At 56.6% G+C, this 15,772-nt stretch overlaps 1 protein-coding gene across 1 annotated transcript; it reads left to right on the top strand.

The window, feature by feature from the left end:
* Positions 1 to 997: 997 nt before the first annotated feature.
* FOXN1 (forkhead box N1) lies at positions 998 to 15,389 on the top strand. The gene is made up of 8 exons (XM_004433383.3): positions 998 to 1,146; positions 1,502 to 1,960; positions 4,331 to 4,441; positions 6,255 to 6,385; positions 7,713 to 7,809; positions 11,309 to 11,516; positions 11,689 to 12,180; positions 13,804 to 15,389. Exons 1-8 carry the CDS (start codon positions 1,024 to 1,026, stop codon positions 14,121 to 14,123), a joined length of 1,941 nt encoding a protein of 646 aa, XP_004433440.2. The 5' UTR covers positions 998 to 1,023; the 3' UTR covers positions 14,124 to 15,389.
* Positions 15,390 to 15,772: the final 383 nt, after the last annotated feature.

Here is a 15,772-nt window from a genome sequence, read left to right as displayed (position 1 = left end):
CCCTGTCTCTTTCCTTGTTTTGCAGATGATGCTGCTGAAGCTCAGAGAGCTTCGCTGACACAGCTAGCAGGGAAAGGCAAAGGCTGGCTTTGAGTTGAGTCCTCTTACCACTTGGCTGTGTTGGGGACAGAGTTCTCCTATAATTCTAGAAGGTCTGAGCAAAAGAGCCCTCAGATATCATCTAGTACAAGCCCCTCGTTTTTTGGATGGTGAAATGAAAGCTTAGACGGGACAGTGGCCTGCGCAAAGCCGCAGGTACGAGATAGAGTTTGGAGGATGCGGGAGAAAACAGCTCATGCCAGACATTCCACAGTGGGCCAGTGGCAGCGTCCTCGGTACTGTGCCTGGCTCACAGGGCCACCAGGCAACCAGGTCCCTGCAAGTCCCTGGCTGCACACTGTGGTCATGCCAGCCAGACCAAGGCCCCCGAGGGTGGTACTGTAGGCCCAGCCTCTGCAGAGGGCTGGGTCACCTGCAGTGTGAGGATCACTCCCACCCCAGGCCTGGGCCTGACCCCCTTTCTAGCTCCCCTTCCTCTCAGGACCACCCACTTGCTCTGCCACTGAACAGAGACTGCTTGCCACTGTCACCTAGCCCAGTCCCTCATTGTGGAGACAGGAGACGGTTCCAAGGAGCCGGAGGCAGGGTCTCTCTGGGAACCACTACTGGTTCACTCCTCTGCAGCTGCAGAGCCTGAGAGCAGCCAAGGCCTTCCTCCTGGGGGGGTCGGTGGAAGCTCCTAACGGGCTCATTTTGCTCTCTCTCCACCAGTCTTCCCTCTCTCTGTCTCCTTCTTGCTCTGTCTCTCACATTGTTTATCTGCTTCCTTCTGTTTCTGATGTTTCTCTCAGTTTGTCTGTCTGTCTGCGTCTCTCACTCTCTCTCATCAGATGTTTGGCTGGAGTCAGGGTCCCAGCCCAGGGATGGGGTGGGAGTGGAGGTGGTCAACTTGGGGTTGGTCACCCCTGGACTCTGGTCCTCGCTCTCATCACAGCCGGCTTTCTTCAAGGCCAGGAGTGGGTGATGGTGTCGCTACTCCAGCCACAGTCTGACGTCACGCTGCCGGGCCCCGCCAGACTGGAGGGCGAGCCCCAAGGGGACCTCATGCAGGCGCCGGGCCTCCCGGGCTCCCCTGCCCCACAGAGCGTAAGTACCTGGCACCTAGGACTGGGCTGAGGCCTCCCGGGGTCTGTCTTAACCCTTCCACCAGCAAACAAGTACCCAGTGACTCCACAATCCGGAAGCACACAGCTATGGGCCTCTGTTTATCCCCTTTAGTCTAGGGCTTTCCCAGCGCAGGGCTGTGCATCCACCCGACTGGGGGCACCCCAGGTTTAGGAGCAATGTGCCTTCATCAGATTGGGGCATCCAAGGGCAGGCTATGTCTCCTCCATCATTTAGGGGCTCCCCAGAGCTCAGCCACAGACCCCGTCACCTTAGCACAGAGTAGGGTCCTAGTCCAGCCTCCACTCACAGGCTCTCTACCCTCTGTCCACCCCAGAAGCATGCCAGCTTCAGCTGCTCATCGTTTGTGCCTGATGACCCTCCAGAGAGGGCACCCTCACTGCCCCCTCACAGCCCCAGCATCGCATCACCAGGCCCCGAGCAAGTCCACTGCCCAGCTGGCCCCGGCCCGGGCCCCTTCCGGCTCTCAACCTCAGACAAGTACCCTGGCTTCAGCTTTGAGGAGGGCCCAGAAAGCAGCCCTGGGCGCTTCCTCAAGGGCAGCCACGTGCCTTTTCACCCATACAAGCGGCATTTCCATGAGGACATCTTCCCCGAGGCCCAGACTGCCCTGGCCCTCGATGGACACTCCTTTAAGACCCCAGGGGCGCTGGAGGCCTTCGAGGAGATCCCCGTGGAAGTGGGGGAAGCTGAGGCCTTCCTTCCTGGCTTCTCAACAGAGGCCTGGTGCAACGGGCTCCCCTACCCCAGCCAGGAGCACAGCCCCCAAGTCTTGGTGAGTACCGGTGGCCAGTGGGCATCCCACCTACTCCCTGTCTCAGTTCCCGGCAGCCCAGAATGAGTCCTCTGAGATTCAACTCCCTGCCTTCCCTTTCCAGACCTTTCCACTCAGGCTCAGTGTGCGCAAGGCAAGCAGCAAGCTGAGAGATGTGGAGTCTCTTGGCTTCATTCTGGGCTTCCAGGCCAGCTGGGAAGGGAATGCTGGCCTGGCCTGGCATGGAGGGGGTAAGGAGGGGAGGTCAGGCTAAGGAAGCTGGCAGCTTCCCAGAGGCTCCTGAGTCAGGATTCCAGTGTGTGACTTCTCTCTGCTTGTTAAGTGTCAAGAATCCCCAGCTAGACCTACACGCCCATATGCAAATGTGAGAAGAAAAACACATTCCAGAGGCCAAGAGAAAGGGTTTATCGAGGAACCACAGAATACAATATTCCCCTCTCCAGCATTAGCATACAGAGTTGAGAGAAGACTTAAGTCTTCTCAAAGGACCTTCCAGGTCCTGTTCTTTGCCCAGAGTGGGGCCTGGGTGTATTCACAGAAATACCTTGAAAGCACATTGGAAGGTCAACGTGTCCTTCCACAGCCATACTCACGAGCTGTGTGACCTTGGAAAAGTCACTTAATTTCTCTGAGCCTTATCTGAAAAGTATGGTTAACAGTACCTGCCTCATTAGATTGTTGCCTTAGGAAGAGGAAAGCTAAAGGGAGCTTTGCTCCCCATTCCCCAGCTCTGGTTTGGAGGTCTCCGAGGTGGTGGGCATCTGGACTAGGCACAGCCCAGGCTGAACCCACTCAGTGCTCACCACCCCTCCTCACTTCTTGCTTTCAAATGGGCTCCCATTCCATCCCCAAGCCACCCCCAAGAAAGGCCTATTTCCCAGGCTTGGAAGATAGAGAAGGGGTTGGGCACCTACGAGGTGTGGCTGAGACAGGACCTGGTTCTGGTTTGGGACCCTTTGATGTTTTCTCCTCAGGCCACCAAACCTGACAGCAGCTCACAGTGAGGGCACCATCACACCAGCTACCACCCCCCAAACGTCCACTCAGCAACAGCCCCTGGTCACCATGCCAGATGCTTTCTCTCAAGTGCCCCGTTTAATCCTCACAACAAGCCTCTAAAGAGTTCCCACTATCCTCATTTTGCAGATAAGGAAACTGAGGCTCCATAGAGCCAAATGACTTGTCCCTTGGCCTGTAAGAGGAGAGGCTGAGATTTAAGCCCACGTCCTTACCCTCCCACACAGTGGAGAAGAGCTCAGCCCAGAGACCCACAGCAAGCTGGTCGACTCGCTGGGTGACCTTGGGGACATCGCTTCCCCTCTATGGGCTCAGCCCCATCATCTGACAAATGAGGGGGTTGGACACAGTGCTCTCGGCCCTTCTCAGGCCTGAGATTCTATGAGTATGGCAATCTCTGCATCAGCAACCCCAGGGCATGCCCAGGAAGAGCTCACAGCTGATCTGACCCTCTGGGCCCAGACGCTGCTTCCCAAGGCCCCTGGTAACCCCAGGAAGAGTGGTCCACCTCCTCTTGGCCTTGTTCACCTTCCAGTACCCAGCTTACACCGCTCCTGTCCCTACTCAGGGTAGAGCTCTGTGCTAGGCTCTGGGGGCTCCAGGTGGGGCTCACAATCCATAGGAAGCCAGAGTCTGGCCACCCTCACAGGCAGCAGCTGTCGGCTCCCTGTGCCAGGGTGAGAGAGGGCCATGGGGCTCATGCAGAGCAGCAACTGGGTCGACTCCCTGGAGCAGGGAGCAAAGGCTCCCATTTGGCAATGGCCGGGAGATAGAGCACAGAGGACTCACCTGCCCCCTCCAGGGAGCCTGCTGGAGTCACCTCGGGCTTTGCAGAAAAGGAAGTGGCAGGCCCTGGGGGCCCCAGCTGGACCAACCTGTCTGGCCACTTCCCGGGCTCCCCTCACCATGGCTCTGCAGTGGGAATTCTAGAGCTGTGGCCTTTTCCACGTGTCCTTCGCAGACCTGCTCTGAGAGGCTGGGGGCTCTGCACCAGCAACCAGGCTTGGTGAGTGGGGTCAGGCACTGCACCCTTGTGCCACTCCGGGGAGATCCCTGGCCCTGCCCGAGCCGCAGTGACTGACAAGTCTCCCCTACTTCTCTGGACAGCCCAGCCTCAGCATCTCACCTGCAGTGAGGTGGGATGTAGGGAGCATTGTTGGTTCCAGCGCCAGCTCCACCACTAACTTGCTGAGTTCCCTCAGGAAAATCCCTGCCCTTCTCTGTTCTCTGTACTCCTGGAATAAGCTGTGGGGGAGGAAGAGTAGGGGTTGCTTTTGCGTAAGGTTCAAGATGCACAAGAGAGGAAGGGAGAAAAATAGGCCCAGCCCGGTCATCTGCTTTTTCTTCCAGCAGGGGTCAGAAGTTAAGGTCAAGCCCCTGGCTCTGGAGAGTGGTCCTGGCATGTACTGTTACCAGCCCCCCCTGCAGCACATGTACTGTCCCTCCCAGCCCCCCTTCCACCAGGTGAGTCTGGGGCAGGTGGGCCTGCTTCCGTGGGGTCTCAGGATGTTATGTGGGTGTGCTGTGTGTGAGTGTGTATGTGTATGTGCACACCTGGGTGGGCAGGTACAGGCAGCAAGGCCCTGAAGCTCAGGCTGGGCCACCCGGGGTGGGGGACAGTGGTTCACAGGGAGGGAAGCAATTGCCCTTCTCTAGGGCTGGGTGGACCTTGTCTGAGACCCTGGCATGGCTTGAGAGGTCTCAGAAAAAAGAGTGGGGCTGAGATTAGGGCAGGGACCAGATGTGAACGAAAAAAGAGGGAGTAGGGAGCCAGACAAAGATGGGCAGAGAGAAAGAGGGGGTGTGGGTGACATATAAGGCCTATCGGGGCAGGGAATAACCCTCTTACTGTGTGGCCTTGGCCTCAAACCTCCCTTTAGCCTAGACAGGGTAGGACCAGGTGTGGGGTTAGGGTCCTTCCCACCTGGAGTCTCCAAGTTCCCATCATCTTTGGCCCTTTCCTCCTTCCCTACCCCACTGCCCAGCCTCAGCTCCTCCCAGATGTACAGGATGCCAAATAATTACCCCACACTGGCATGGGATGGAGGTTTTTAAAAAGAGAGAGAAAAGAGCCCTAGAGCAGCCAGGCAGCTCCCAGGAGTCACCGGGCAAGATGGAGCAAGTGGCTGCCCAGCACCCAGCTCCATCCACCTGCAGCCTGGCACTGAGACAGGCCCTGCCTGTGGAGCAGGTTCTACTTCCAGCTCTTTGGCATTGGCCCTGATCTTGGCCAAACCAGGGAGGCAGGAACTTGATGGGGAGGAGGGAGAGAGATGAGGGGAGGTCAGACAGCTTGCTTTGTAGGGGGAAAGAAAGAGATGGAGGGAAGCAGAGGGAACACAAGAGGGGTCATCTTCACTGTGGTGAGGAGCCTGGCTGGACTGGCCAAAGCCATCCTGAGGCTCACAGTCTGAGCCAGCCTAGGGGGTTTCCCTGAGGCAGCCTGGCCTATCAGGGACTGAGCCACAGCAGGGCTAAGGGGCTACCAGACCTTTAATGGCCTCACCGTGCCCAGCCCTGCTTTGATGCCCTCTGCATTCCGCACCCCCTCCTCGAACAAGATGGCCGCACCCAGGGCTTTATGAAGCCTGCAGAGAGGGTGACTCAGGCACTAAGTGCCTCTCAGGTGACCTGGAAAGAGCACTTCAGCCTGGAGCAGATGGGGGAGTCAGAGTCTCCTACCACCCACCCCCACCCCCATAAAACACCATCCCTGGCACCACAGCCACTCCCTTTGCTGTAAAACCACCTCCTACCCCCACCTGCCCACCACCATGACCAGCCCTTTCAAAGAGCCACTGAAACTCATAAAAGGTGGCAGTGCCCAGCAAACGCCCAGGCTGGCCGTTCCGCTTCTGGCCCAGCTACTCCGGGAGATGCAAGGAGGCCTAGAGCGCCTGCCTGAAAGAGGGCAGGGGCCAGGGCTACCCCTCACACTCTGTAGCCCAGCCAGGCTGCTGTCCCATCACCATGGCAACCAGAGTACCTGGAGAATGTGAGAGGAAGGAGCTGGATGAAGGGAGCTTTGAGGCCTCTGAGATCCTGAATTCTGGAATGTGGATCTCCTCACAGGCCCTCAGACGTCTACGCTCTTGGCCAGTCTCCTCAGATAGCTCTGCCATTGGAGACCATAACCATGGGTGATGGAGCCCATGACCAGGGAGAAAAGAATCTAGCCTCAGCTCCATCTCTGGATGTATATGAATGGGGTGAGGGGACCCCCTTCTTGGGAAGGCTGGTTACCATGGCAACCACTCTGCCCCTTTGACCTCTACAGTACTCACCAGGTGGTGGCAGCTACCCTGTACCCTACCTGGGCTCCTCACACTATCCATACCAGCGGATCGCACCCCAGGCCAGTACCGATGGGCACCAGCCTCTCTTCCCAAAACCCATCTACTCCTACAGGTAGGTTTCCCAGCACCCCTGGGGTGGAAGGAAGAGGCGTGAGAGGACCCCTGGGGAAACTGGGGCATAGAATCCTCAAGGTATAAGGGTAACGGCAGGGAGTACAGGTCATCCCCAGTGGGCTTCCAGAGGATGCTGGAGAGGGGATTCCTGCCTGGGGGCAAGGGGATAGACTAGATCACCTCTGACCTCTCCTCTAAACCTGGGGAGCCATGTTTGTGGCTCAGCTCAGCAGATCTGGTGCCCTGGGGTGAGCCCGCTAAGTTCTATCCTCCTGGGGCCTAGGGCCTGGGACTGAGAATTTAAGGGGGATGCTTGTCCCCTTTCCCCTCCCTACTCAGATACAGAGAGAAGCCCCACCCCAAAGCTCTAGTGGAGATAAGTGAGGGATGAGGACTGCAGATGCAACTCAGTTATCCAGCATCTGCCAGACCTGGTGCGACTTCTCTGGGGCTGGGGTTGTAGGTGCCAGGCCAGCAGCACCCAACTCATCCGGGAGACCTTCCATCTGAACTTGAATTCAACCGACCAACAGTGACACTCGACCTCCCGTGTACCAGGCCCCACGTGGGCCTGTGTGAGCTCAGGGTAAAGAAAAAGAACTAAACATCAGCCAAGAGCACAGAGAAGGGGTTTGTGGGAGGCGGGATGATGCACAGAAAGGACACACGCAATCCTCGGAGTCCAGGAGACTGGTTCAAGTCCAGGCTCTGGAATTTACTAGCTGTGAATCCTCAGGCAAGTTACTTAATCTCTCTGAGCCTCTGTTTATTCATCTGTAAAAAAAAAAAAAAAAGAACAGCAATATTTGGGCCTGTGGCAGGATTAAGTGAGAGAATATGCCTGGCACATTGTAGGGACTCAAGAAACCTTAGTTGCCTCCCTTACTATCCAGTATTCATGCAATTGGCTGAGGGCTGACTAGTGATGACAGCTTCCGTTTAATGGGTGCCTTCTATGTGCTAGGCGTCATCCTTAATCCTCACAACTCTGAGGTAGCTATTACTCTCTTCACTTCAAAGCTGAGGAAACTGAGGCTCCGAGAGATTAAGGCACTCACCCAAGGTCACACAGCCTAGTGAGTGGCTAAGCCAGGATTACAACCCAGGTCTCTCAGATTCCACAAGACCCTCCTCGTGTATCCGTAATTCCTGACTTCAGTGGATGCTTTCTCATCCCTTCTCCTTTTGACCTCATAGAGCCTCTCACCCATTAATTCTGCAGCAAGTCATTGCTCCTCGAAGACTCCAGGGGCAGGGAAGATAGTAGGGGGACACTCTGGGCCTGGTTAGAGGTTAAAACACTCAGGGGCTTTCTCTGCCTTCAGCATCCTCATCTTCATGGCCCTTAAGAACAGTAAAACTGGGAGCCTTCCTGTCAGCGAGATCTACAATTTTATGACGGAGCACTTTCCTTACTTCAAGGTGAGACCAAGATTCACCCCCACCCCACCACTCCCAAGTCCTGGGCAAGCCATGCCTCTCTGGAGCCAGAGGATTCAGCTGAGAGGTGGGAGAAGAGTTAGAATGAAAGCCAGGAGAGGGTTTGCTCCCAACACGCTTCCCTTTGTCTCCACTGCAGCATAGAGTTCCGTGTGGGGCATAGAGAGCTCAAGCCATTCACCCAAGGTCACATAGCAGGCTGGAGTCAGACCTTATGCTGAGGGAAGGTGGACATGTCAGTCATGATAGGTTTCAGGGAGCATCCACCTACCCCAAGTGGGGAGAGAGAGCCTGGGAAGAAATGAGAGATTGTCCCCACTCCTGCCCCCAGGATGCTGTAGGGCTGGAGGAATTTGGGTAGGAGCTGGCCAGCCAAGGTGACATGGGATCCTGGGACTGCAGAGCCCATTGCCTTCCAGGAGAGATTAGGATCTGCCTCTGTGGGTGGCAGGCTTACCGGCAGTTCTGCCAGAAAGCGGGGTGTGGGCTTCATGATCTTTGAGTGTCCTAGGGAACTGGCTGGCTCACCTGACCTTCCCCTGTACAGGCTCTAGTTCCTGTCATCCACAGAAGGGGCTTCTGGGGGCTATACAGGACTCCCTCTCTAGAGGCAGGACAGATGTCCTTCTTTCTAGATGGGCAAACACATCAGAGAGGGTGATCCATCTGCTCTAGGTCACACAGCAAGTGGGATCAGTTGCTGACTTGAGCTGTTTGGCTTTATACACCACCCACATGCCTCCTTTGCATGCCCCCCAGACCCTCCAGCACAGACCCTTTCTCCTGGGGTGGGGGGCAGGGAGATCAGAGTTTGTGTATGAGGAGTGCCTTCTCCAAGGCCTGCACCTTGGTGGATACAATCTGATCTGCTACCCAGGCAGAGGGCAGGAGCTGGGTCCCCGGTAATCCAGAACTCAGCTCCCCCTGCCAGTAGGTGATTCCTGGCCCCACTATCTTCCCAACTGTCCTGCCTGGGGAAAATCTGAGGCTGATATTCACACAGGTTTGTACTTGCTGAGCTGCCATCAGATGAGGAGTGGGCAAGATGGCCAGAGTGGTCTGGCCAGGAATGGAAAAGTATGGTCATCCACCAGAGGTTCTGGAAGGGAGAGGAGGAGTGGGGAGAGTTGTCTCTGGGATTTAAAAAGCATCAAAGCAGGTATCCAGGGCTGCCCTTATATCCCAGCAGGTCAGGGACCAAACTCTCCCTAATCCCTAAAGGTTTTGGAGGGTCCTCTAAGCGCTTCAAGGGACCAGGCCAGAGAGAGGTTAGTGAGGGCCCTGCCCTGCTCCTCAGACTTTCCTCCTTGCCAACTCCCAGCTGGCCCCCAGTTCCTCCCTGCATCTCCTCTTCCTGGCTTAATTATTTTTCCTGGGAGCTGTGTAATCCCTGTTTTATGAGGCTGAGGAGTAAAGAGGTCTAACAGCTTTTTTTTTTTTTTTTTTTGGTTCTAGTTGTTGTTCTTAGCCAGTTGTATCACCCCTTCCCTCCGAGTTTACATTTGACCTCAGAGAGAAAGCATCTGTGAGGATGGGACGGGCCCCAGATGGTGATACCAGCCCTATGGTGTGACTTGGGCAGGGCCCTTAACTAGGCGACAGAGTTGGAGTCTGGGCTGTCACTGCCTCCCTGTGTGATCTAGGGCCAGCCCCTTTCTTCTCTGGACCTCAACTTCCCAATCTGTGAAATGGTCAGGTTGGACCAGTGGGCACGCAGATTCCTTCCAACTCTGACAGTTCCCCTCTGACCCACCTAAGGAAATAGTTCAAAGATCCCCTGTCCCCTCTATCTCTCACTCCCCATTTGAAGGTCATTTTTCTCGGCAAGGACAGAGTGGACCCTGGGTGGGCAACACTCATGCCCGAGGCAGCTGAGGTGGGCGTCCTGTAGCCCCGGGAGTCAGGGATGTGGGACTGGGGAAGTGTCCAGCCACTGGACATAATTGCTAGTGCTGACCATCACTCTTCCAAACAGGAAGTAGCTGAGCTGGGGGCTGCCCTGGCATCCCGAAGTCACAGATTTATGGGGCCATAAAAGGGCCCAGTGCCCATTAACTCTGCCCATCGGGTGACACAGCCTTGACTCCTAGTAGGGACTGTGGGGGGAGTTGAAGGTGAATCCCCAGTTGGCTGGTCTGGTGGCTCAAGAATCCTCCCTTGGGACCCCGGGAGCCTTGGGGGTTATATCAACCAACCCCCTACCCCAGGCCAGCTGCCCCTAAAAAAGGCTCTAGCAGCTCCTACCAGCAAGTTGTAGTGATGCTGGCATCAGGGCCCAGTTCTGCTGGGCGTGATTCAGCCTGGCTGCTCCCTGAGGCAAGTGAGCTGGGGAGGAGGGAGTGGCCGCCCCTCATTAAGCAGAAACTGTGAGCTGAAAGGGAGAGGGGCCAGGGGGTAAGGGTAAAGGGGCCCCATCAGCCAGAGCAGGTCTCTGCCCAGAGTCAGCCCCTGCTGGGCCCAGGACTGTCAGGGATCCTGGAACAGAGCTGGAGGTAGGGGGACAGGGGTGCCCACTGCCTCCCCAGCCACCGCCTCTCACCCAACTGAGTCAGCCTAATGGTTTTTACAACCCTCCCTGGGCACAATTACTGCACTGGTGGCATGACCGGGCCTCCTAATGGGTGTTTATTCTGTTGGCACGAGCACCCCCTGCCTGAGGGCTGGCCTCCCTACCAGTGCACTCCCCCCAGGCACACTCATATGAATACTCACACCCACACATGCATACAATCATGGATACCCACACACACACCCAGAGAGACTTTCTCACACACACTCATCCTCAGGGACGCACACACCCTAACACTCAGAGGAATCCACAGACCCATACCCAGGAGACAAGCTCCCACCAGGGAGCCACGCTTACGGACACGTGCATGCTCCTACACATAGCTTCTCTCTCTCTCTCTCTCTCTCTCACCAAAACCCAGATATTCACACAAACGTACGTGCAACACGATGAGCACACACCCAAACACTCACCAACCTCACCCGTCTTTCTTTTCTCCAGGGTTTGCCCCAGCATGGATGAGGCAGACCCAGGAAAAGAGCATTCCTTCATTTCCCCTGATTCCCTCTCCAAAGCTGGCACCAGAAACCTCAGATTAGTGAGTTCCCTTTCCACAGAGGGTCCAAGCACAGGCCTGAAGACCCAGTGGGGGGTGGTCCGAATGCAGATGGGGGACAGGCCGGAGGCCTATAGCACCCACCAGTCCTCCTTTTATGAATCATCTCGACAATCCTCTCAAGGGGCTGCCAGGGATGGCAGTAGGATGAACGCAGATTTTAGATGAAAATAAGTTGTGTTGAAGGTTCCTGCCCAGCCCTTCCCCACCACTGAAGGGTACCAAGTGTGGACTGGGTGCTGAGGAGGACAACAAGCGCCAGAGTGGGCGGCAGTTCTGTGCCCAGAGGGCAAAGGAGTTTTTTGGAGCCCACACCGGACCCCAGCCTGAATTCTTGTCTTGCTCTGCTCTGGCAGACTGCACCCGATGGCTGGAAGAATTCTGTCCGCCACAACCTGTCTCTCAACAAGTGCTTCGAGAAGGTGGAGAACAAATCAGGAAGTTCCTCTCGCAAGGGTTGTCTGTGGGCCCTCAATCCGGCCAAGATCGACAAGATGCAGGAGGAGCTGCAGAAGTGGAAGAGGAAAGACCCCATTGCAGTGCGCAAAAGCATGGCCAAGCCAGGTGAGGCTGACGGGCCACGCAGGGGGCGGTGGGGGGCCTGGGGTACCCATGAGCCAAAAAAGAGGCAGAGAAAAGCTGAGCAAGGAGAGTTGATGAGTGAGATTCCAAGGCTGGGGAGGGCTTATAGGGAAAGGGAGGTCTCATGGTGTCCCTCTCTCTTGGGCCTTTTCAGAAGAGCTGGACAGCCTCATTGGAGACAAGAGGGAGAAGCTGGGCTCCCCCCTGCTGGGCTGCCCACCCCCTGGGCTGGCAGGCTCAGGCCCCATCCGGCCCCTGGCACCTCCAGTTGGGCTCTCCCAGCCACTGCACTCAATCCACCCAGCTCCGGGCCCCATTCCTGGCAAGAACCCCCTGCAGGACCTACTTGGGGGACACGCACCCTCCTGCTATGGGCAGACATATTCGCACCTCTCACCGGGCCTGGCCCCTCCTGGACCTCCGCAGCCATTGTTCCCGCAGCCAGATGGGCACCTTGAGCTGCGGGCCCAGCCGGACACCCCCCAGGACTCGCCTCTGCCAGCCCACACCCCACCGAGCCACAGCACCAAGCTGCTGGCTGAGCCTTCCCCAGCCAGGACCATGCATGACACCCTGCTGCCAGATGGAGACCTTGGGACTGACCTGGATGCCATCAACCCCTCTCTCACCGACTTTGACTTCCAGGGTGAGCTGAGGGTGGGAAAGGGGAGGAGGGACAGGACTGGAGAGGTGCATCTGGCAGTGTGGCCCATCCCCTCCAAGTCCCCAGGCTGCAGCTGCTAGCTGCCAGGTTTCCGGTCAACTAAAGCAGAGAAGGCCCACGCTGGCAGAGGTTGTCAAGAGACAAAGAGGAATGTCCTTGCCCCCATCTCCCTCCTGCTGGTACCCCTGAACACGTTCTACCTAACCCCATCATCAAACCACTCTCAACTCTAGGTAGGCTGGAAAGGGCCTGATGTTTCATTCCATACTTACTTGGTTGTGAGTGACTGATAGTCTGAACATTCCCAGAAGTGGCTGCATTTTCTCAGAGGTCATCTTTTAATGCAGAGACATATTCCCCCCAGAAGAATGTAAGGCCTCAGAGCTAGGCAGGTCCTAGAGAGATTTGGGGATAGGAGTCCAGGGAAAGGTTCTATCTATTCCATTCCATCTGGCCTGCTCCATCTCCGTATGAGAGATGCCAAGCCCACCCACTCCCGTCTACACTCCAGTGCACTCCCAGGCCCTGGCACTGGCCACAGGACGTTTGGAGGAGGGTGCTGACCCAGGCCTCAGATCTGTGTGTACTAGGGTAGGAGACATCCAGAAGCAGGTGGAGGCAGCTGATGCTCAGAGAACTCCTAGTCTGATGGGGAGACAGCCCAGATCTTGGGAAGCTATTGTTAGAAAAGTGCAGCTAGACCCTCACCACCATCCAGCAGTGGGGAGCAGGCTCAACAGCCTGAGAGGAAGCTATAGACATGTGGGCACCATAAACATTTACTTGAGCCCCTACTAACTATCAGGCATCATGTGAGTTGCTTTACACGTGCTCTATCATAGCATAGGAGGGATTATTAAACCCATTTCACAGAAGCACAGGGGTTAAGTAACTTATTCAAGGTCACTTGGCTAGAAAGAAGGGGACTTAGGATTGGAACCCAGGCAGCCAAGTTCAGTCCAGGGTTTAGTTTGCTCCCTTTCTCCAGACCCTGCAGCCTGATACCCAGGCTAGGAGTGCCAGGCCCTGGCCTGCCATGATGCAGGTCACATGACACAAAGGGGGGATCAGGTGGCAGCACTGTTTGCTCCCCAGGATCACTGCTTCCCAGCTCTGCTCCCATCCCTTGGGCCCTGCAGTGGAGGAGGCCCAGAGAACCGAGCCGAACCTCATCGGGTCCAGCAGTGCATTGTTGGACGATCCTTGGTCTGGACAGCAGACCCATCCTCCTGGGGAGCCTGGGCAGGAGCCAGGTGAAGAGTTCCTGGGGCTCCCTCCCCAGGCTAACCCTGGAGTGCACAGCATCTGCCTTAACCCTTCCAATAGGCACTCTCAAATCCTTGACCCTCTCCTTGACCCCAAAAAAGAGCCACAGAGATCATCTGGGCTGTGGCTTTCAGACCATCCTTGCATGGGAGGAGGAATTAAAGACGTTTGGCAGCTGCCTGGGGTCACACAGCTAGTGCCAAGGGCCTGTCTCCAGTCAATGTTACCCCAGTGTTACCCCAGTGTTACCTCTTGTGAGCAGGTGAGAGCTGTGGGGGGCGAGGGCAGTCAGGGCCTCTTTGGTGCCTCCCAGTGACGCCTGTTCTCCCCTCCACCTAGGAAACCTATGGGAACAGCTGAAGGATGACAGCTTGGCCCTCGACCCCTTGGTACTGGTGACCTCGTCCCCCACGTCATCTTCAATGCCACCACCCCCGCCACCAGGCCTCTGCTTCCCCCCTGGGCCCTGTCTGACAGAGACAGGCATTGGGGCAGGCGAAGTGGCACCACCAGGCAGCGGGGGCTCTGGGGCACTGGGTGACCTGCACCTCACCACCCTTTACTCGGCCTTCCTGGAGCTGGAGCCCACACCCACTGCAGCCCCTGCTGGCCCCTCCATGTACCTCAGCCCCAGCTCCAAGCCCATGGCCCTGGCATGAGCTATGCTCAGCAGCAGCTCCGGCCTTCACCTGGCCTGGAAGTCCCAGCTGGCCGCCCACGACAGGCTCACCTTAAAGGTCAAAGAAGGACAACACTCCCTGTCCCCTATGCCACTAAGTCAACTTGTTTGTTAGCTGGCGCCTGGAGGGATAGAAGACCACCCAGGATGCTGCCCCTCACATATCTCTGCCATCTAGTGGGCCAGCTCCTCACTCAGAGCCCCTGAAGAGCAAGTGCCTGGGCAAGAAGAAAATGCACTCTCCTTTGCTCACACTTATCCACACTTAAGCCCTCGTATACATACGCACACATGCACACAAACACACAGAGTTATTCAGACAGACACTCATCCACATACCTTATATCTCAAGGAATCAGAACGACATCACTGAGAGCCTGATTTCATTTCTGGGGCTGCTGAGAGCTGAGGGCTTTGGTTACCAAAAGCTCAGGGCCCCCATGCCAGGTCCAGGGCCACCCTGGAACCCTATTCTGATGTCCACATTCTCTGCAGGCCTGGCCCTCTCCAGGCATGATCTTTCCCAGAAGCCCCCTGTATTTATTCTCCCACCTTCATCCCAGAAGCACATCCAGGAGAAGGAGATATGGAGCTTCTCCCCAAGTTGTCTGTGGACCCCTCAGGGGGCTGCTGGTTAGCAGCACCTGCTCTGCCAGGCTCTACCCATCCTCAGCATATGCTCTGTCTGGCCTCCCCCAGGGTGACACACAGGAGGGGTAATATGCACCCCAGGACCAAACTGAGCCCAGTTCCAACACAAAGTGTTTGGAAAAGCCCTTGCCCTCGGAAGCTTGAAAGTGTCTTCTTCCCCCAGCCCTGGGTGCAGGAAGAGCCCCTCCAGGTCACTACAATCACTCCTTCTCTGTAAGAATTTCATGTAGTTTAGGTCCCAGCTCACTAATTACTTCAAACTGTCTCTGGCAGCCTGGGCATTCAGGGGAGGGAAGCCTGGTACAGGCTGGCAGGGGAGTACGCATGCCCCTCTCTTTGGCTGCCTGGCAGACCCGGGATGCTCCTGGAGCTAGGAGGTGTGGCCCAGTTGCCCGCCACGCCCTACCTGAGAGCCCAACCCCCACCAAGGGGGAGCCTCAACCTACCCTGGGACTGGGGGTGACAAGAGCCCCCAGAGGTTGGCCCAGGCTCAGATGAGGCACAGCAGATCCCTCAATGGCTTGTTACTGTCCCCTGTCCTGGAACAATAAAACAAGTGTCTTGTGGTCTTAGCTACTAAGCTTTCCTTTCTGGACCTCCCTTTCCTGGGCAGAAAGGTCAGGCCACACTGACTGTAGATACCCTGGGTCTCTGATTTCACCCCAACCCTTACCGAAGACTGAAGTTTCCAAATCCAAGGAGTGAGGAATCTAGGAGGACTTCCTGACCAGCCCAGGGAGGATGAGAAGGCAGGTGGGCGGGGCCTCTTCCCAGGAGAACTTCCACAGGGATTCGAGGAAGCAGCTGCTCTGCCCACAGAAAGGAGAAGATGCCCTCCCCCTATACTCCTTCCTACTGAGATCCATCCCCTCCCTCTTCGCACCCCCATCTCCTCACACAAAAGGGGTCACTTCCCTGTCTAAGCGGTGCCTTCCTGCCCCCCATCTTTCCCTGGCTGGGGCTCTGGGTTCCACAGGT

This window comes from Ceratotherium simum, chromosome 16 (assembly GCF_057802395.1).
Source record: "Ceratotherium simum simum isolate JZ-2026a chromosome 16, ASM5780239v1, whole genome shotgun sequence".
Classification (NCBI taxonomy): Eukaryota; Metazoa; Chordata; class Mammalia; order Perissodactyla; family Rhinocerotidae; genus Ceratotherium; species Ceratotherium simum.
The sequence above is the reverse complement of the archived record's forward strand: the minus strand, read 5'-3'. Positions and strand labels throughout refer to the sequence as shown.